Source organism: Hemitrygon akajei, chromosome 14 (genome assembly GCF_048418815.1).
Source record: "Hemitrygon akajei chromosome 14, sHemAka1.3, whole genome shotgun sequence".
Lineage (NCBI taxonomy): Eukaryota > Metazoa > Chordata > Chondrichthyes > Myliobatiformes > Dasyatidae > Hemitrygon > Hemitrygon akajei.
The window spans coordinates 16,176,959-16,198,423 of NC_133137.1; the positions used below are offsets into that span (position 1 = coordinate 16,176,959).

The following is a 21,465-nucleotide window of genomic DNA, read 5'->3' on the forward strand; positions in this document are numbered from 1 at the left end:
GTCGAAGGTCGAGGTTCATCGTCTGCTGTGGCTGAGGTGGAAGGCTTGAGAAACAACAGTATGCTTGACTGCTTAGCCTCACGCATTTTTCTAGCATATAGTTCTTTGTAAGCACTCAAACCATCCTGGAAGTATGCCCTAAACCTATGTGCCCTTTCAAAATTAAAGTCATACTTTTCTGCAATCATTGCAGTGTTGTCAATCGCAGCGAAAATCTCACGCAATTGCTTCACGTTCAGTTCCTGGGCGACTTCACTTTTGGGCCGTCCGCTACTGTGTTCGGTTTCAATTGTTATCCTTTCCTCTTCATCAGCTCTTCATCTGTCAGTTCTTGGTCATGGGATGCCAAAACCTTTTCAACATCATCTTCATCAACTTCCACAAACCCAGCCTCCTTAGCCAAACTCACTATGTCCTTACTTCGTTCACCATGATCAAAATGCTTAATTATGTCTATTTTTAAGCTAAGTGTAACACCCTTATGCGCTGTTTTAGGCTTTTCCGATACCTTAGAACTCATCTTGCTAACGAATGCACAAAATAAATCGACATAAAGCACAGATGCTCACAGGCACGTGTTTAAGCAATGCTGGCTAGAATGCAGTTCCAGGGAAGGCTCTGCCTTTTTTTGTAACAGTGAAAACACCTTCTGTTAGCGAAAACAGGTAACTAATGTAGATCTTTCGTAACAGCGAGGTGTCATAAAGCAAACATTTGAAAAATGGGGGACACCTGTACAGCCCTCTTGCAGTCTGGAGAAATCTTGTCAGAAGTGGTCTTCATGAAAGAGTTGCTGCCAGAAAGCTACTCCCCCCAAGTGGAAACAGAGTCAAGAGACTCATCGATGCCCAAAAACACAAGGACTGGGGTGCTGAACAATGGCAGCAAGTGCTCTGGACTGAAGATTCAACATTTTTCAATTTTTGGCATTTTGTCTTTAGAAGAGCTGGAGAGTGCTACAGGGATGAGTGTCTGCAGCCAACAGTGAAGCACGGTGGAGGTTCCCTGCCGTTTTGGGGCTGCCTTTCTGCAAATGGAGTTGGTGATCTGGTCAGAGTTAATGGAATCCTCAACGCCGAGAAGTTCAAGCTGGTTTTCGTCCATCGTGCATTACCGTCAGGGAGGCGTCTGATTGGTTCCAGCTTCATTCTGCAGCAGGGTAATAACCTCAAACACCCGGACAAGGTCAGAAAGGAAGCAAAAGGAAGAACAAGTAGCTCTACAACAGATGGTGTGGCCCCTACGCAGCCCTGATCTCAACATCCTTAAGGCTGTCTGAGATTTTCCGAAGAGACATGAGCAGGAGAGACAGAAGCGAGTGAGACAGCCAAAGTCTGCAGAAGAACTGTGGCAGGTTATATTCCCTCTAAGGTGTGCACGCACACATCTTTTGCTACCTGCGCGCAAACGGTTGTCACCCTCTACCTCATTGGCATATTAAGTATATTTCACGATCATACACAATTACATTTCCTTTCCAGATTCTGGTGTGGATGGTATTGACAATGTGGAGTTTTTGATGATTTGTCTCCAGATTTTCGAACTGGCTATTTTTATAGAAGAAATTATTGATTCACTATGTGGAATTCCAAAGAAGTAAGGGGTATGAAGCACAAAAGAACTGATAGTTCATTTAAAATGGAATGGCTTAATGAAACAGTAGAAACTGCTGCACTGAACCTCATAAGGTCAGGAATGCGCAGCTATGAGAAATACTTATGTTCAATACAGAAACTAGTGTTACCTGTGTGTATTGTGATTCAAAAGTTGCTGGAGAATTTGCAAGTGGGAAGAAGTGGAGTGATTTGGAAACTTGACTGTTTTAAAGTGTAATTTAACAAACAAATCGTATATGGGCGGTGTGCAAAAGCTCTGGTGAGAAAATCCTTCATTACTTGTGTAATACCATGGTCAGTATTTCCACTGCTATGTTGTGAGGTGTTTTGGCATTTTTCTATAAGAGCAGTGTATCCTGCTGGTAGAGTGTTTTGGTTTTGGCTCGAGATTAAGGAGCCATGTTCAACTTAGGAATGTTGTGTCAGCCAATCAGGATGGTGGGATGGACAGAAGGTTTTAAGGAGAGCTGGGCAGAGAGCGACGGGTAGTAGTTGGGTTTGTGGTCTTTTGGTGGGAGATGTGGAGAGGAGAGGATCAGGGAAGACTCCTGGAGGATCCAATCTGGAGGGAAGACCTTCATGCAAGGAGTGCTTTACGAGACGAAGGAGTTCAAGAAGGGAAGTTCTACTTGTGATTGGTGATGAGAATTCCATGCCAGGAGTAAAGCAGTGCAGCCAACCACTACTGGAATGAGCTCCAATGTTTGTGTGCACATTTAGACTGGTTTAACTGTAATGGGCCCTTTTATTATCTTTTAATTCTTTTCTTTTTCCTATATAATTTTATGTGGTTACTTCTTGCTGATCAATAATTGTGTGTGGGCAGTATTTACATAGCATTTGCTCAAATTGAGGTTCCTTTAATCAGTAGTCCCTAAGTTCCTGTTTGGTTGAACCCCGAATCATACTAACCCTAGATGTATGTTGTTTATGAAAGGTGGCTTTCTCGCCTCAGAGTCACGTGGTTGTTAGCAGAGTTAGCTGTATACGCGCTGCAGTGAGGGGATTACACCCTGCTACATATGTGCAGAGCGCAGGTGAATGAGAGCGAAAACGATCAAGCCCAGAGGAGGTTGAAGTACTTATTGACAGTGTTTTGCTAGCTGTTAAAATGAATACCTCTACATATAAAATTCAGTGCGTCACTGGGCGGTAAGTTGCACAGCCCAAGATTTCTGCATACACTGGGCACTACAAGTTAGAGGGAACATTGGTGGCAAGTTCTCCAAGATGTTTGGAGCAATCTATCATCCGACTTTCTTATAAAACTGCGCGACAGTGTACATAAGAGAATTGATGCAGTTTTAAAGGCAAAGGGTGATCACACTATTGATTTGATTTATGTTTTTTTACTGTTTACTGTTCTTTATAATAACTTTTTGATATTTAGAACCTTATCATTTCTTTATTTTTGAAAGCATCTTTGCTTTACAGAATTTTTTACATGTGCCTAAGACTTTTGCACAGTACTGTATGTGTGCCTTATATGTATCTAAAATAGATATAATGGATAAGTATGCATGCATTGTGCCACTTCTGCATTGTAATATTGTAATATAATTAACAGGGAGTAGTGGTGCTTATGAAGTGTTGGTTGTTCTTTTTAAACAAAAGTCTCAATTACTCTAGACCTCTCCAGTTTTATTAATAGTAAATGAAGCCACCTACAGCCTCAGCCAGTGAACAGATTATCCATTGACTGTGAACAAAATTTGTCGTGTACTTAATCCACACAAGTATAATAAGGACACTATTTTCATTTGAAAAATCATCCCAAGTGCATGGTCCAAATCAACATTATAATTCTTAGACCTGGGACTCAACATCTTTCTTTGCAGCTGATTCCTTGAATTCCTGATCAACAGACCACAATCAGTAAGGATAGGCAGCAACACCTTCACCATGATTATCCTCAGCACTGATGTGTCATCATGCTGCATCCCATGTCCGTGTCCACGGGAAACTGCAGGAAGTGGTGGAATAAAGCTCAGTGCATCATTGATGCCAGGTTGTACTCCATAGACCCTGTACATTTCTCACATCCTCTGTAAAGAAGGCGGAAAATCAAAGACCCCACCTACCACAAACCTTTTCTCTGATCCTCTCCCCTTTCCACTGGGAAACCTGATTCTATCAGGCTCAAGGACATCTTTTCTCCTGCTGTTATCAGATTATTGAATGGTTCAAATCTACCTCATTGTGACTTTACGCCTTATTGTCTACCTGCACTTCACTTTCTCGGTAACCGTAACACTTAATTCTGCATTCTGTTATTGCTGTACCCTGTACTACCTCAAAGCTCTATTGCAATGAACTGATGGGTATGAATGATGTTCAAAACAAGTTTTTCACCAACTTACTTTAAGAGACTACTAGACAGGTATATGGAGGAATTTAAGGTGGGGGGTTATATGGGAGGCAGGGTTTGAGGGTCGGCACAACATTGTGGGCCGAAGGGCCTGTAATGTGCAGTACTATTCTATGTTCTATGTTCTTACCAGTTTAACACTTTTATTAATAAACATTTTTATTTCCTCGAAATTCTTTAGTGCATGCTGAAAATCTTTTGCTTCATGTGCCCCATCATTGTGGGACCACTGAATGCCTGGATAACATCAGTGAAGGTGTTTCCATTGAGAGGAGTCCTTGTGATTTTCAGCAAGGACGTGGTGGCAGTGGCAGACTAACAGTTAGTGGAGAAGGAATTAAGAATCGGAGTGTGATGGGAGAATGTGGGGGTCTTCACGAAAAGTTTTCCCGAAGGAAAACTTTTAGAGGAAGTGCCTGAGGTGGGTTCCCAGTACTGAACTCTACGGCTGCAATAGATCGGTACCTGTGTGTGCTGCGAAGGTATGTTCCTCTGCAAGGTTGTCCCATGAGATGTGTGTACGATTGGAAATCTCAGAAGTGGTGTCCCGACCAGCTTTGCATACTACTTGCATGTGATCCCTGTAATCACAGGGGTCCCTGGACCCTTTGCTTAATGGTATTGGTCCTTGGCATAAAAATAGTTTGGGAACCCCTGCTGTAGTACATGGTGTTTTCTATTCCCTTGCTGACTCTTGATGTTGAAAAGGTGTCATGTAGTGCATAAATATTGTATAATACAATAGAATTTCTAAATCCTAATGTTTTCAGCAGTTCACTGATTCTAGCGGAATATGCAAAACAACACGCTCTGTGAAAAATCAGGTATTACTAACAACAACTTGGTTTCCACATTTCGCATTGCCTTTGCACACTTCAGCAGCCGCTGTCTGATTTCCTCCCTTTATTGCAGTCGCATTATGATTTGCGAGGCAGGCACATGAACAAAGCTCGAGAATGGCTTATTCCGGTATTTTCATCCTTTGCAGCGAAGTCTATTTCCACTAAATGAGGTTTAGCAGGCTTAACATGAAACCAGGCTACACAGAATAAATCGTAGACACTTCTGTCAAATATACTCTTAAATCGCACATACATATTTTACTGGTGATATAATCCAATATTATTTAGAGTTGGATGTTCAAAATTAAATATTGATGACTATTTTAAAATGCAGCTAGATGTAGACTGATTTTTTTTTGATAGGCTTATTGAGAAACAATTGTGAACCATATAACCTAGAGCAAAATATATTCTTTTGAAATCTGAAATGGGGATAATGTTGTGAAGTAATTAATTTGCATAGAATAGAACAGCACAGCATTAAACAGGCACATTGGCTCATTCTGCGCTGGCCATGGTACCAATCTAAACCAACCCCACCTGCCTTCATCTGATCACTTTCTCTCTGCTCCCCGCTTGTACATGTTTCTGCTTAATTGTCTCATAAATATTGCAGTTGTAATTGGTTTTTCTACTCCTTATAAGAAAGGATTTGGCTATCTTTCAAATCTCTTACTATCTTTCCTTTCAGTTAGTCCTGACGAAGGGTCTCGGCCCGAAACGTCGACAGTGCTTCTCCTGATAGATGCTGCCTGGCCTGCTGTGTTCCACCAGCATTTTGTGCGTGTTGTCTGGCTATCTTTATATACTTATATCTGCTCACACTTCAGCCTTCAACGTGCCAAAGAGAACAATCCAAGTTTGTCCGAACCATGTTTATAGCTAATACTCTCCAATCCAGGCAACATCCTAGTTCATCTCTTCTGCACCCTCTCCAAAGCCTCCATGTTGTTCCTATAGTGTTGCGACCAGAAGTACACACAATACTCCATACGTGGCCTGACGTCCAAACGTTTATACTCTGTATCCTAACTGATGAAGGCAAGCTTGTCCTTTGCCTTCTTTACCACCCTACCCACTTGTATTACCACTTTCTGGAAGCTATGGGACTTGTACTCCAAGATCACTCTGTATGTAAATACTCTTAAAGAGTTCTATTTACTGTTTACTTCCCTCTCACATTTGATCAACACTTCACACTTGTCTGGATGAAAATCCATTTGATATTTCTCTACCCAAATTTTCAATTGATCTCTTTTTAGTCGTATCCTTTGACAATCTTCCTCACTGTGTATAACTTCCATCAATTTTTATGTCAGATACGAACTTATTAAGTAGACTATCTGTATTTTAATCCAAATCATCTGTTCACATATATTGAAATAACAGAGGTCCCAGCACTGATCCTTGAAGAACACCACTGACCACAGACCTCCAGACAGGAAAACTACCCCTCCACTACTATCCTCTGTCTTCTATAACCAAGTTACTTTTGTGTCCAGATCCTAACTCATTGTGGATCTTCAGGACCTGCTGATCATGAGGGACCTTATCAAATGCTTCACTGAAGTCCATCTAAATAATATTGTCTGTCTTACTGTCATCATTCATTCAAAAAAAAATAATTGTGAGATAGGATCTTCCCTGGACGGAGCCATGCTGACCATCCTCAATGAGTTCATATGCAAGTAAATCCTATCACTAATCATCTTCTCAATTAGTTTCCCTACCACTGATGTAAGGCTCACTAGCCTATAATTTCCTGGATTATCTCTGTTGCTACAGTAGCGTAGTGGTTAGCACAAAGCTTTACAGTATCAGTTGACATGGGTTCAGTTCCCACCACCGTCTGTAAGAAGTTTGTCCATTTTTCCTGAGACTGTGTGGGTTTCCTCCAGATGCTTTGGTTTCCTCCCGGAGTCCCAAGATGTATTATTGTTGCTTAATTGGTTATTGTGAATTGTCCCGTGATTAGACTAGGATTAAATCGTGGATTGTTGGGTGGTGTGTCTCCAGCAACCAGAAGGGCCTATTTCATGCTGTATCTTAATAAATATTTTTTTTTTAAAAAGAACAACACTGGCTTATTTCCGGTCTTCTGTGACCTCACTTGTGGTAAAAGAGGATACAGAATTCTCTGTCAATACCTTAGCAATCTGTTCACTTGCCTCCCTCAGAATGTTGGGATAGATTCCAGCAGGTCTTGGAGCCATATTGAATTTAATACTTTTCAAAACACCCAATATTTTCATAACATTGGCTTGCTCTAGACTGTCAGCATATCCAATATAATCTCATTGTGATCTGTGTCCCTCTCACGGTGAATATCGATGTGAAGAACTCATTTGAGAACTTGCCCACTTGTGACTCCACACATATAAGTTCCTTCCTTTGTCTTTGAATTGGGTTACCTTTTCCCCAGCTACTCTCTTGCTTCTAATATAGATATAAACTGCCATGGTATTCTCCTTAATCCTTATTACCAAGGGTGTTAATGGTCCCTTTCAGCTCTCCAAATTCCCAAGTTCTTTCCTGCTTCCTTAGTATTCCTCAAGGACGTTATTGGACTCAGCTTTACAGCTGCTTCCTCGTTCTCTTTGATTAAACCTACGATGTCTCTCGTCATCCAAGGTTTCTGAACTGTGCCACCATTATTTTTCATCCTCACAGGAACAAGCTGATGTTAAGATCTAACCAGCTGGCGTTTAAAAGACTTCCACATGCCATATGTAGATTTGCAGCTGCTCCTAATCTACTTTTCTCAGTTCTTTTCTGAAACTGTTGTGATTAGCCTTCCCTCGATTTAGCACTTTCACCTAAGGACCTGACTTCTCACTCTGCTGCCTGTAAGGAGTTTGTACATTTCTCTTCTTGACCACGTGGATCTCTTCCAGGTGCTCTGGTTTCCTCCCACAGGCCAGGGGCGTAACAGTAAGTTAATTTGTCATTGTAATTTGTCCCGTAATGATTAAATCAATTAAGGCTATGATTAAATCGGGAGATGGCTGGGCGGCATGGCTCAAAGGGACAGTAGGGCCTTTCCCTCTTGCATCTCAAAAAATAAATAATCCTTGTCTATATCTGTCCGAAAGCTTACAGAAATATTTTCATTGTTCCCAAAATGCTCCCCCTTTGAAGCTATAATCATCTGGCCAGACTTACTCCCTGGTCTCATAAGCTGTTACTTGAAGAAACCTTTCTGAATGAGCAAAACAAATTCTGCTCCATCATAGTCCCAGGCATTAAGGGAGTTATAGTTAATATTACACAATAGTATAAGGATTTTATGAGAATTGCTTCAACTGTCTTGGCTATCTTAACTGTTGTTAATGTTCAAATTTAGGTGTATGGGCACACGGTGACTACGCTAAAATAAACCCCAAAACTGGAGGGATCGTAATGCTTGGCAGAAGGTAGGTTTGAACGATCAAAACAGCTGTTTGGATTTTCTTTCTTCTTTGATATTATTTTAACAGAAGTCCTCTCATTTGGAGTAAAGATATAAAGATGTGTCAGTGTTTGCAAACACTTTTGCAGAAGGTATTTGAGACAAAGCAGTGACAGTCTAACTGGCAAAATCTCCAAGATAATTGGGGAGCCTGAGATGAGGTGCAGGAATGTTTTCTTAGACCATAGCAAGATAGACAGTGGATTGGATAGAAGGTTGAGTGTAGTATTTGGAGAAACTTATTTAATCTCAGCAATCGCAAGGTGATGCAGTTTAGGAAGTCAAATCAGCGTAAGAAATTTTCATTAAATGTAGAGCACCAAGCAGGGGCCCCCAGCCTGAGGTCCATGGTTAGTGGTTGGGGTCCATGGCATAGAAAGTTTGGGAACCCCTGCCATCAAGGAATGTTGCTGAGCGAATATACTCAAAATTATGGCACGCTTTTGTGGTGTTACAAATAAAATATTTTCCAAATTTGGATAGAAACAGAACTCCAAAGAGAGGAAAGGAATGTGAACATTTCCTATGCAACTAAAACCAGCCTGACGAACATAATCGCAAATATGACTAGGTTCACCAGATTTTACCCATATATACAGAAACACGAAGGATGACAATTCCAAATCATAGACTGCACCTTAATTGTCCTAATTACTTGTGCCCAAGATTCAAATACAGGGATGTTTAGCGTTCATAGTTTGCTGAAAGTGTTGACAAAGTGTTGGAGGAGGTATTTGCCAAGCTTGCTTCCGTAGATTGGAGCAAAGTATGGGAACTTTATGAAATACCGCTTAGACCACATTTAGAGTATTGCATGCAGTGCTGCTCACCACACTGTAGGAAGGATGTGGTTATGGGAGAGAGAATACAGAGGAGATTCATAGGCTGAGAGATTACATGATAGAGATATATAAAATTATGAGACTTAGGGTCGATAACCAGTGCTGTATCACATGGTTAGGGTGCATCAAAAAGTTTAAGATGAGAGAAAGACATTTTAAAGGGGATCTGAGGTGAAAGTCCTTAACAAAGAGGTTGCCAAAGGAGGTGTTGAAAACAGATACAATTACTAACTTTAAGGGGCATTTAGACAAGCACTTGAATAGTCAAAGGATCGAAGGATACGAGCTAGACAATGTGGTAAAATGGTGTTGGTATTGATGAAGACAACGATTGACATGGACACAGTGGGCCAATTGGACTGCTTCCCATATTGTATGACTCAAATTATCAGGAGCTAGGTTTGGGATGCAAACGTAGGCAAGGATGGTTTGATTTTTCTTTAATAACAATTAAGTTTTTGGCATTCACAGATTATAGAACTGTGATTTCAGAAAGTTGATTTTATTTGCTCTAATTTATTTTAAATAAATGCTGCACTGGGAAATATTCCTTCAACTTCTGAGTTTTATGATTTGCTAAACAACTTGAAACCGTGGATTTAGACAACATTTTTGAAAGCTTTTCTTGCCTTTTTGGAAAGCATTCTCCTCCCAAAATATGCAAATGGGGCTATATTCAAGTAATACAGTGTATTCCAGTGAATTGGGACTACCTCTTATTTGGGACACTATGTCACTTAATTGGGACAGGAGATTGTTGCTGAACAGTTTCTAAGTAGCATCAGTTGCATGCTCTTTTGTGACACTGCATGGTGCTTAGAGTAAACGGTCTTTTTTAAAATAGTGTCTGTTGTGTGTATTTGTGTTTTAAAAAGCCGTGATTTTTGTCATTGATAGTTGTCAAGAAATAAGCAGTAAGGCAATTTGGAACTGTTTTGCTCACTGCAGTTTCAAGCATTCAGGCTTGGACATGCAAGAAATGTCCAGGAGTGAAACTGAAATGATTTCACTACTTCAGCAAGTTAGGAACTATGAAGAATTTGAAGGTATTGATAGTCATCTTGAATGTGACAATGAAAATGAAGATTAGGAGGATGCAGTCATTGAAAGTATTGTATGAAAGCAGTCCCTGAACTGCACTAGGTGTCTGCAGTGATATTGTTCATTTACATTCAATCAAAAGAACACAGGAGCATACAATTCCTCCTTCGATATTTATTAGGAACTAATACACAGTTTTATAGTACAGTAGGGTATGCATAGTGTTCTAATTTGTTCTGTATTTCATTACATAATTTGTTCAGTTAAAATGAATTTTAGTTTTTGTTTTATACCTTTTTAACTATTTCTTTGAAACTTAAACTAATTGAGCCAGCTGCTTAATTGAGCCAAAATGTACTGGTCCCGATATGTCCCAATTAACTGGAATCCACTGTATTTGAATCTTGGGCATGAGTAATTAGGGCAATTAAGGTGCAGTCTATGATTTGGAATTGTCATCCTTCGTGTTTCTGTATATATGGGTAAAAACTGGTGAACCTAGTCATATTTGTGATTATGTTCGTCAAGCTGTTGCACAGGAAATGTTCACATTCCTTTCATCTCTTTTGAGTTCTGTTTCTATCCAAATTTGGAAAACATTTTATTTGAAACACCACAAAAGCATGCCATTAATTTTGAGTGTATTTGATTTAAAATGTTGCGGTTTATCAGTACTTTTGATTTTCAGAGTTGTCTAGAATTGTAAAGACATCCATGCTTGACGTGCAGATGTACCATGCCTCAAGAAACACAGAAGAGGCAGTGCCCTGAGGGGGAGAGAGACGGAAACAAAATTTCATGTGTTTCAGATCAGGACCTTTCACCAGGTTAGAGATTAAAGTGAGGCCTAAGGTACAGAGAAGGTAGGGAGCAGAGAAAAGAGTAAAAGCAATGGCTGAGTGGACAGCAGTAAAGCTGAAGTAGTGAAGGAGGTGGTGGGAGATGTGAACCTCATTTAGGCACCTCAAGGAGAAATATCATTGGCTATATGTAGTCTGCCCCAGTGGGATTAAGCATCCTGTCACATTCTGTGATTGTGCTGATTTTAAATTCATGTGGAGTGTGATTTGCAACAGGAGCAACTAATTGTGCACAAGCCCCTGACTCTGTCGTTGTGTACAATTCCGGGATGATTTTAATTTTTGTCTCCTTATCTTTTAAAATGCTTGTTAGTCACCCACAGCAGCTGGGTAAGGAGCATCGTAAGATCTCTGTGCACCTTTCTATTGTATATCTTATAGTCTCAACACAAAATTAGAGAGCTGCCTTGATGTAAATTGAAGGTCAATGATTAAGAATGAGGTCTGTCTGAGGTAACATCACACTGAAACACAGATTACATTAGAAATGTAGTATTTCTTAAATAATTAAACATTTTTGAGGATGTTAGGCAATACAGTCAGTCATTTGAGAGTGATATAACTGAAAGTTTGGTGTCGCTTACAGACCAAATCAGATGAAGGTGGTGGATTTACCCCCTTGGAGAACATAAACAAACCAGATGGGGTTTTACAGTAATCCAAATGTTTCATGGCCACTGGGCCTTGATCTAAAAAAAAATTCAGATTATTGATCTGAATTTAAACTCCATCTACCATAGTGGGGCCTTTGGATTGTTGATCCCAACTTCTGAGCTACCAATCCAGTAATTTAATGACTATCATCACGCTTCTTGCACAATGTCACCTTATTAATTGACAATTCACTAAACAGGTGGAAAGAGTGATGACTGATGTTTTAGGCCCTGAACTCTCTTTCAGATTTTTCCTCCCCAAGGTTTTTCTTGATTTTCAATTTTTGAATATAAGCTGCATATAAAATTGCGATAAATTTTGTGGATGATTGTGTCTTTGCAGTTAATGTAGTACTTCTACAGTGCCAGTGACCTGGGTTCAGTTCCCGTTTGTACATTCTCCCCATGACTGTGTGGCTTTCCTCTGGGTGCTCCGGTTTCCTCCCACATTTAAAGGCATTCATGTTAGTAGATTCATTGGTCACGTTGGGTGACGTGAGCTTGTTGCATCAGAAGTGCCTATTACTGTACTGTATCTCTAATTAATAATAATTAACATTTACCTTATTTCTTGCTTATATGCTTATATAACTTAGATGTAGGTTTTGAACCCTTGACTCTGTAAAGGAGCTCCCAATCCTTTTTATGTCATGGACCAACATCATTAAGCAAGGGGTCCATGGACCCCAGGTTGGGAACCCCTGCTATAAAGGTTATACTGACATATTTTAGAAGGCAGTGATGATATGAAATTTTGTGACTTGCACCCCTTTCAACAAGATGTGTTTTATTTATTTAATTTATGTTCTGAAGTTGGATCGCTTCAATATGTTTCTCCTTCCTCTAGCGATGGCACTTTGAATCCAAATGGAGTGAGATTTGGGAGTTCCGAAATCTACCACATTGGTAAGCTTTGAAGTGTGCGGCCTTAATCTGGTGCCTTCCTGCAACTGCGGCTGTGGTTTTTTATTTTGCTGCTTTTCGAGTGCTGTTTTTGTGCAGATCTTGCTTTTCGATGGAAGCTAATGGCCATATGAGAATCTGATCACTCAGTTCCTTCTGGCTGCTTAAATAATGACGTTGACAAATGATGTTTTTATATCACCTATAATGAAATTCCATATTAGAACAGACCCAACAATTTAAAAGTGAGTTTTGATCATTACATGTACCTCGATATCTAATTGGTAATAGAGATACCTGGCAAGGTAGCTACATCAATTTGCAGCTTGGCATCTTGGTAGAAAACTCTTTAAAGATAAGGCTGAAAAAAAAAGCTTACAGAAAGAAAGTAGTATTTAACCAAAATCGTCAATTTATTTATAATATTAAAAGAAACGGTAGGGAAGGGTGCTGTAGAGAATAAGGTCTATCTGGATAATTAGAAGGCCTTTGAAAAACTTGTGCTGTTTGTGAAAAAGGCTGAGTCAAGCTCATGGGAGCAGAATGAGTTTGAAAGATAACTCAGAAATACAGTTCTGTGCAAAAATCTTAGGCAAATACGTTAGGGTGCTTCTGACTTCTGCACAACGTGGAGCGGAGACCGAGTTTGTAAATTGGGAAGGAGCAAAGGATGTTGGGAATGGTGAGGGTGGAGCTCCACGGGAGGGGTGAGGGATTGGTGGCAGAAAGGAGTGACGGGGTGGGGTTGGCGCGGATGCAGACACACCCAGCCTCGAATCACCAGGCAAAGTCATTTGATTTCAAGCAATTGGTTTACTGATCATTACAGAATGTCTTTCTGGTGCTTCCTACTCCCTTTTCCCAAAATGGTTCCCTACTCCTTGCCCCCTTCCCACTCTCAGTCCACAATAGAGACCCATATCAGAATCAAATTTATCATCACTTGCATGTCATGAAATTGTTTTTTTTCTTTGCAGCAGCAGTACTGTGCAATGCATAAAGTTACTACAGGTTTCAGGGTTTCTGTTACCTGGGTTTCAGCACCTAAGTTACAGAGAAAGGTTGAACAAGTTAGGTCCTTATTCTTTGGAGCGTAGAAGGTTGAGGGGGGACTTGATAGAGGTATTTAAAATTATGAGGGGGGATAGATAGAGTTGACGTGGATAGGCTTTTTCCATTGAGAGTAGGGGAGATTCAAACAAGAGGACATGAGTTGAGAGTTAAGGGGCAAAAGTTTAAGGGTAACACGAGGGGGAACTTCTTTACTCAGAGAGTGGTAGCTGTGTGGAATGAGCTTCCAGTAGAAGTGGTAGAGGCAGGTTCGGTATTGTCATTTAAAAAAAAAATTGGATAGGTATATGGACAGGAAAGGAATGGAGGGTTATGGGCTGAGTGCAGGTCGGTGGAACTAGGTGAGAGTAAGCGTTCAGCACGGACTAGAAAGGCCGAGATGGCCTGTTTCCGTGCTGTAATTGTTATATGGTTATAATACTGTGTGAAAGTCTTGGGCATCCTAGCTATGTATTGTGCACAGTACTGTAGAAACCAGGAAGGCGAGGCTAAGGGAAATTGCCTCTCGTATGAACCTTGTGGTAATACTGAAATGTTAATGCATCGAGTCCAGGCAAAAGGTAGCAGGTTTTTATTGTTCTCTTTCTGAAATCAGATTGTGATGTTTTGTCCTACAGTTGAAGCCTTTGAGCAAGTTGCGGATAGCCTCTGTGTCCCACAGTACAACAAGGATGGTGAGGAAAGAGTCGTCCTTTTCTTGAAAATGGCCTCCAATCACGTTTTTACAGTGGACCTGGTGATGAAGGTGAAGAGTGCCATCCGAAAGGCTTTATCAGCAAGACATGTCCCTGCACTCATACTGGAGACTAAAGACATTCCTGTAAGTTGCCGTGTTTCTACTGTATCCATTCATATTCTCAAGCAAACTCATTGCTTTTTGTTCTTTTCATTTTTGTTCATGTATGGACATAAACTGTCATATTGCACTTTACAATGATTGGAAGTAGATTTCCCTTCACATCTGCTTTGTGTACTTCATTCCAGTAAACATCTGTATGTTCCCTATTGATTTTTCTTAAAGCAACAATTAAATTGGTCAGTTTAAAAGCTGGGCTGCATGGTTTGGAGAGGCTGGGTGGCAGGACCGGCAGCGAGGGTTGAGCCAGTTCTGCTCCCTGCTACGTGACATTTACTTCTGCCTTTGCAGCACTAAGGCTGAGGATGTACCCTGTTCCAGCTGCTCCAAGCCGTGCTTGTGAGCTCCGCAACAACTTGCCCCGCTGTATAATGAGCTGAGGCCATGGGCCTGCTCTGGGCTTCGTGTCTATGGATTTACTTTTGTTCTGAATGCTTTTGCTTGCTTCTATTGTTTGCATGATTTTTTTCCCCTCCCTCTCTCTGCGCATTGGGCATGGGTCATTCTTTTAATGGGGTCTTTCGGGTTTCTGGGTTTGTGGCTGCCTGTGAGGAGACCGATCTCAAGGTCGTATAATTCATACATGTACTTTGAACTTCTGAACTTTTATTTACAAGAAGTAAGATTAATTAAAGTTCAAAGTAAATTTATTATCAAAGTACATAAATATCACCATCTACTCATTTATTAATTAATGATAATTAGCAGTGATTGTAAATGTAGCATCTGCAAAACGTAAGTACAGGTTTCCACCACTATACAAAGCTAGAGCATTTCTATGAAACCTTTCGTAAACCGACAAGGCATAAAGCACAGAAGCAATTACCATTAATTTATATGGGAAAATTTTTGAGCGTTCCCAAACCCAAAAAATAACCCACCAAATCATACCAAATAACACATAAAACCTAAAATAACACTAACATATAGTAAAAACAAGAATGATATGATAAATACACAGCTATACAAAGTAGGAATAATGTATGTACAGTGTAGTTTCACTTACCGGAATCGGGAAGATTGAGCCAAAACCGATTTGTAGAAAATAATTGGCACGTGCATGCATGTGCACACACCTGCCCGTACAAGGCTTCACGGTCATGGTAGTCTTTCTTGGGTAAACACAAGTTTAAAGCGGGCGTCTTTTTTTTATAAAAGCGAAAATCCTCTTTCGGTTAGCAAAAACAGGTACTAATGTAAGTCTTTCATTAAAGCGAAGTTGCGTAAAGCGAATGTTCGGTAAGCGGGGGACACCTGTATTAGAAAAGATGCACAATACTTTGAGTTAATTGTACAGGATAAAGACCTTCCAAAAATTATCCTAGAAAGTGGACATATAGTAGACAACCCCAGTACTTATTTTCCTTGATGGAGGTGAGAAATAAACAGCCATCTTCAATGCGCCAAGATGCTTGTTAACAGAACTGGGATTCATATGGAGTCAGAATCAGGTTTAATATCAGCATCTGTCGTGAAATATGTTGACTTTGCGGCAGCAGTACAATGTGATAATATGGAGAAAAAAACTGAATTACAGTGTGTATAGTTAAATTAAGTAGTGCAAAAAAACAAATAAAAAAAAGTAGTGAGGGAGTGTTCATGGGTTAAAACTCCATTCAGAAATTGGATGGCAGAGGGGAAAAATCTGTTCCTGAATTATTGAGTGTGTGCCTTCAGGCTTCAATACCTCATTCCTGATGGTAACAATGAGAAGAGGGCATGTCCTGGGTGGTGGGGTTCCTTAATGATGGACGCTGCCTTTTTGAGGCACCACGCCTTGACGATGTCTTGGATACTACAGAGGCTAGCACACAAGATGGAGCTGATAAATGTTACAACTCTCTGCAACTTACTTCGATCCTGTGTAGTTGCCTTTGGGGGGGCGCCCCCCCATATCTTACGGGGTATCAAAGTGAGCTATTGTCTTTTCAGGATTAAGATCAATTCCTTGCATCATTGCCAAATTAATACTTCAATGATGAAAAAAATAATATTCCCAATTTCAGTCAACCCTCAGAGACTGCAGTAGCAGAATTAGATTTTGAATGCATCTTCAAATTCCACTTGTTAGGTGTTCATATCATTCGTGTTACTTGGTGAAAGACGTTTAGTAACTTTTTTTGTATTTTGATGTGTCGTGATTTATTGGTAATTACCAAAATTTTCATGAAATCATCTCCATTATTTTGGTCCTTTGTTTTAATGAAGCTGGCTGGTGGTGTAGTGGCATCAGCAGTGGACTGCGAGGCTAGTGGTCCCAAGTTCGAATCTGGCTGGCACCTTGCATGCTTTACATCCAGGCTGGGTTGAGCATCGAGCAAGCAAATTGGCCTTGTGGAAAAAAACAAATCAAATGCCAAGGAAAGGGCAAAAATACCACCCATTGTGTCACATGGTGTGAAAAGGAACAGCAGCAGCATTAATGACATCCTTGTTTCAGATATGAAATGGATGTTTTGCTTTCATATCTACACATCTGCAATACAAAGCTCGGCCAACTGATCTGATCTAATCTACACCATATAATTCAAATAAAGCTTGAGATTTTGCCTAGAACGGTGATAGTAAATCTAATGAGAATACTGCCTCACACAACAAATAACACAAAGTTAACGGTGAGAATCACAAAGTTAACATGATCTGAAGCAGAAACATAATTGTTTGAAGTGCTATGATACGATCTCTATATCAGATGGTTGTAGAGCAAATTTGTAAAACTAATACTTTTAACATTATTAAGAGCATGAAAAAGAAACTGATTCTGCAGCATGTCTGTGTACTGGTGTCAGAATGTGGGTCTCTGCTCTGCCTGGCCAAAGTTGTGCAGATTGAACGGTTGAACACTTTTGCCAAAATAGAGTATTATATTAAGTCAGTATTTGCGCTGCAAGAGGGCACTCATCTAAGATCGGATCCTGTTTTGTACAATAATGTATGAATGAATGGCCATTGCTTATCATGATAAAAATATGAAGAAATAGAAATGTTGCTGACAGTGACCTTTTCTCTTGTAGTACACCATCAGCGGCAAGAAAGTAGAGGTGGCGGTGAAGCAAGTTATCGCTGGCAAAGATGTAAAGCAACTTAGCGCCTTCTCCAATCCAAAGTCTCTTGAGTTCTACAAGAACATACCTGAACTCCAGAACTTCTGAAAATATTATTTATATATGTGCAAAGTAAAATTTTATTTAATAGAGTAACTGTCTCATCTGGAAGACATTTGATGCAGTTTTGTGTTTCATTTTTCCTCAATGGTCCTGTAAAATTGAATATATGATGTTGCAGCAAAAAAACCATAGTCGTGCAAATATAACTGGGGTGTCTTTAAGCTATTCTGAAATTGGAACTTGACTTGAGTGGGTGTGATGGCAGTTCTTTTGACAATAATGTGATATAACTTTGGGGAAGATACTGTTATATTGTGTCAACTGATCCTGAAATATCCCTATCCATGAGTTGTATTAAATTCTCCCCCGGTCAACGGAAACACTGTTTTTGAAACTGCATTTTTAAACTGTGAGCTTTTTTTTATAGATAGGAAACAAAATAATAGCTTATAAAATCAAGGTAGTATTTTAATTTGATGTTGACATTAAATAGAAATTTTAATTTAGTCCGGAGTAAATATAACAATGGTAGAAGTACTTCACTTGAGCAGCATCTGTGGAAAATGGATTCACATGCAATAGGAGAACATTGCCCACACATGATGTCCAAAGAATAGATGGGCTAACGGCTGATAAGGATTTTGCTACTCCAGTTTACCTCCCTAAATCCAACTTTTGTTTCTTTACGAGTTCAAATACAAATTTTTATGCCTTTCACAGTCATACCTTTGGTGCTGTTTAATCTTTTCCGTCTTTCATTCTAGTACTCGTCTTTCTGTGTTTCTTTCTTTCCCTGCCTCTAAACCTTCTCTTGCATCTTTAACATTTGCAGTTCTAATAAATGTTATCAATCCGAAACGTTGGCCTTGCTCCTCCCCTCACGGATGCTGACCGACTTGTTAAGCATTTTCACGTTTCTAAGTTCGGCTTTCTCAGAACTGCAATATTTGGCTTTTGTCAATTGTCCATTTTTTTTTTAGCTGTGTCTGTTCTGTGTAATGTATTAATGGAAATAATTTGATCCTCTAATGCACAATGAACTTGCACTACAGAGCTATATGTTTTAAACTGTTTGTTTCATGTACCAGGTCCCATACAAGATTGCTTTTATTTGAAGATCAAGTTTTGTGTCAGAAAAACTGTAACTACATTGGTCATAGGTGGTCACTGATTTTGAATAGTTATCATTGTAAATCTAATTTTATCATAATATCAAGTTTAAATAGATTAAGCAGTAGCAGATAGGCAAAATGATGTTGAGCACAATGGGATTTTCCTTGGCATTTTATTTCCCCTGAGTTGTGAAAACTTGGAATATGTTTTTTTTAAATGGTGTACTTGTTTTTATCTCAAAGAAACAGTTAATAAAATAAAATAACAAGGTGACTAAGTTCGCTAGTGATCTTTGTGTAAAATGAGCTTTCCTTTCTGTATAGTACGGGTGGCAAAATGTGCTCATTCTTTGTAGTCTTGCATGATATTGATTATTGATGAGGCCATCCATTCCCAGGTCTGAAACTCCAGTGATCAAGGTTAAAGATAAAGCATTGGATGTTAACTGCACATGTTTCAGGTTCAAATCCCTTAAGTTGTATGTTGTTTGAAAATAAAATTTCTTATTGCAAACCCCGGATATCTTCTCATATGATTCAAACTTACTTCAGTGATGATTTGTGGAACATGGAGAATGATCTATAAAACTGAAGAATAAGGTTTGCTTAATTTATCAGTAGGAAGAATAATCACGAAGGATATAATCATATGAATTCTCCTATTGATAGAATCATTATTAATCAATTTTATGTGCATTTGAAAAACACTCCCAAAACGTTAAATAGACTTTTAGCAATACAGGATAATCTGAGGTCAGATGAAGAAACTTTAAATTTTGGATCACATGACTTTAAGTCTTTGAATTGGATTCCCAACTAATGTACAGAATTTCATTTAGAAAGCTGCTTTATCTCTTGCTGGCTTCTTGTGGTCATAGCCGCATGGCTTTAGAACAAGAGCCAGCACTTTTAGTTATGTGCATTTGGAGGTAATTTACAACTTCTATTAAGCCCCACATGTAGGCAGTAGTCAATACTGCGTAATTGCTGACTTTACTATTACAGTCTTATGAATTAGTTTAGTATTTATTGATAATGTGTTAATATTAAGGTAGGAAAGAGGACTGCATTGTATTTCTGTTCCCTTGTATTATGCAGTAATCCAAAACATAACAGACATATTTTATCTCTTCAAAACCTTAGAAAGCTGCCAGGATCAATACTCCTTTCCCGCCCCATGAGATTTTACTCACTTTTTAGTCGAGACACAAAACCAATGCGACACCGATAGCCAAGATGAGGTTAAAGTAACCCGTGAATGTCAATTGTACAGTTTTTTCCAATTTACAACACTGTTGGGGGTTGTGATGTTATTGTAAGTAAATTTGGACTATGATACAGATTTAATCTCCATATTTTTAAGCGATCTACTGAACACAGCTTCAGATTCACCCAGCTTAATGATAGGCAAGTTTTCAGTGTAAAATAGCTTTTAAATAGCAGAGCTTTTTCATTTGGAAATTCAGTGCTACTAAAGGTCTTAAATGCTTGATGTAGGGACCAGATCAAGGGGGTTCTACTAGATTGATACACTTCAATCATTTAATTGAAAACACTGTGGTGGTGCTGCGAGTGGGTAGCTATCACACAGCTCCAGTGGCTCTGATTCAATTGTGACCTCTGTGTGGAGTTTGCACACTCTCCCTGTAATGAAGTGGATTTCCCTCAAGTGCTTTGCTTTCCTCCCAAGTCCTAAATGCATTGCTGTTTGGGAGTTTAATTGGCTACTGGAAATCAACATATTATTGGTGATTAGGAAATCAATGTGGAATTGATAATTGTGTGTGAGAGAAGGGATTAGAGGAAAAGAAGTTAGGGCTTTGAGAGCCAACAAGGACTTGATGTCTCAAATGGTCACCTTCTTTTGCCATTATGAATCCATTTTGGGATTATTTAAAAAACATTGTAAGAACTTAAGGCAATCTTCTCAAAGTTGAAAGTAAATTTATTTTCAAAGTACATATATGTCACCATATACGAGCTTGAGATTTATTTTCTTGTAGGAAATTACAAGAAAAATAAATACACTAGAACTTAAGGAAAAAAAGCTGTACGTAACAAAGACACAGGCAACCAATGTGCAAAAGATGACAAATTATGTAAATAATTAAAAATAAGTAAATTGATAATACTGAGAACAAGAGTTTAGAAAGTGAGTCTATAGATAGATTGTGGAATCAGTTCAGTGTTGAAGTGAGTGAAGTTACCCATGTTGTTTTCAATATAGATTAATCTTCCACCTTGTTTGGATTCTTTAAAAATATTGAGGTTGTATCAAATAACTTAATAGGCTGCATTTTAGTGTAGTGCTTAGCACAACGCTTTGCAGTACCAGTGACCCGGGTTCAATTCCCACTGCTGCCTGTAAGGAGTCAGTAAGCTCCCCCTGTGACTGTGTGGGTTTCCTCCCATAGTTGAGGACCTATCTCAAAAAGAAGTTCATATAATTTGATTCACCAATTTGCAGAGAGTTTGATTGGAAAACTAACACATGGCAGTATGACGTTAGAACCATTTCAGCTTTTGATGTACATGCATTGTGAAAAGAAATCAAAGACCGAAGTGGGAATGCAAAAGTTCCCAGGTTATCAGTGAAACTGCTGCCAACCATCAAAGTAAGAGGCATATTTGACAGACTAACAACTGCCCCTGGGGCTGTGTTGGATTTGACACCATTTCAGAACTTGTCACTCCAGCCGGTGACCACGGTGTGTGGCTAACAATAGGAAGGAAGATTTATCAGTGC

At 39.4% G+C, this 21,465-nt stretch overlaps 1 protein-coding gene across 1 annotated transcript in view; it reads left to right on the forward strand.

The window, feature by feature from the left end:
* Positions 1 to 19,240, forward strand: part of aacs (acetoacetyl-CoA synthetase) — a 152,812-nt gene extending 133,572 nt beyond the window's left edge. The window contains exons 15-18 of the mRNA XM_073065526.1: positions 8,170 to 8,239; positions 12,518 to 12,576; positions 14,262 to 14,464; positions 17,515 to 19,240. Coding sequence (XP_072921627.1) covers positions 8,170 to 8,239; positions 12,518 to 12,576; positions 14,262 to 14,464; positions 17,515 to 17,652 — 470 coding nt within the window. The 3' untranslated portion in view covers positions 17,653 to 19,240. The remainder of the gene's footprint in view (positions 1 to 8,169; positions 8,240 to 12,517; positions 12,577 to 14,261; positions 14,465 to 17,514) is intronic.
* The last annotated feature ends 2,225 nt before the right edge of the window (positions 19,241 to 21,465 follow it).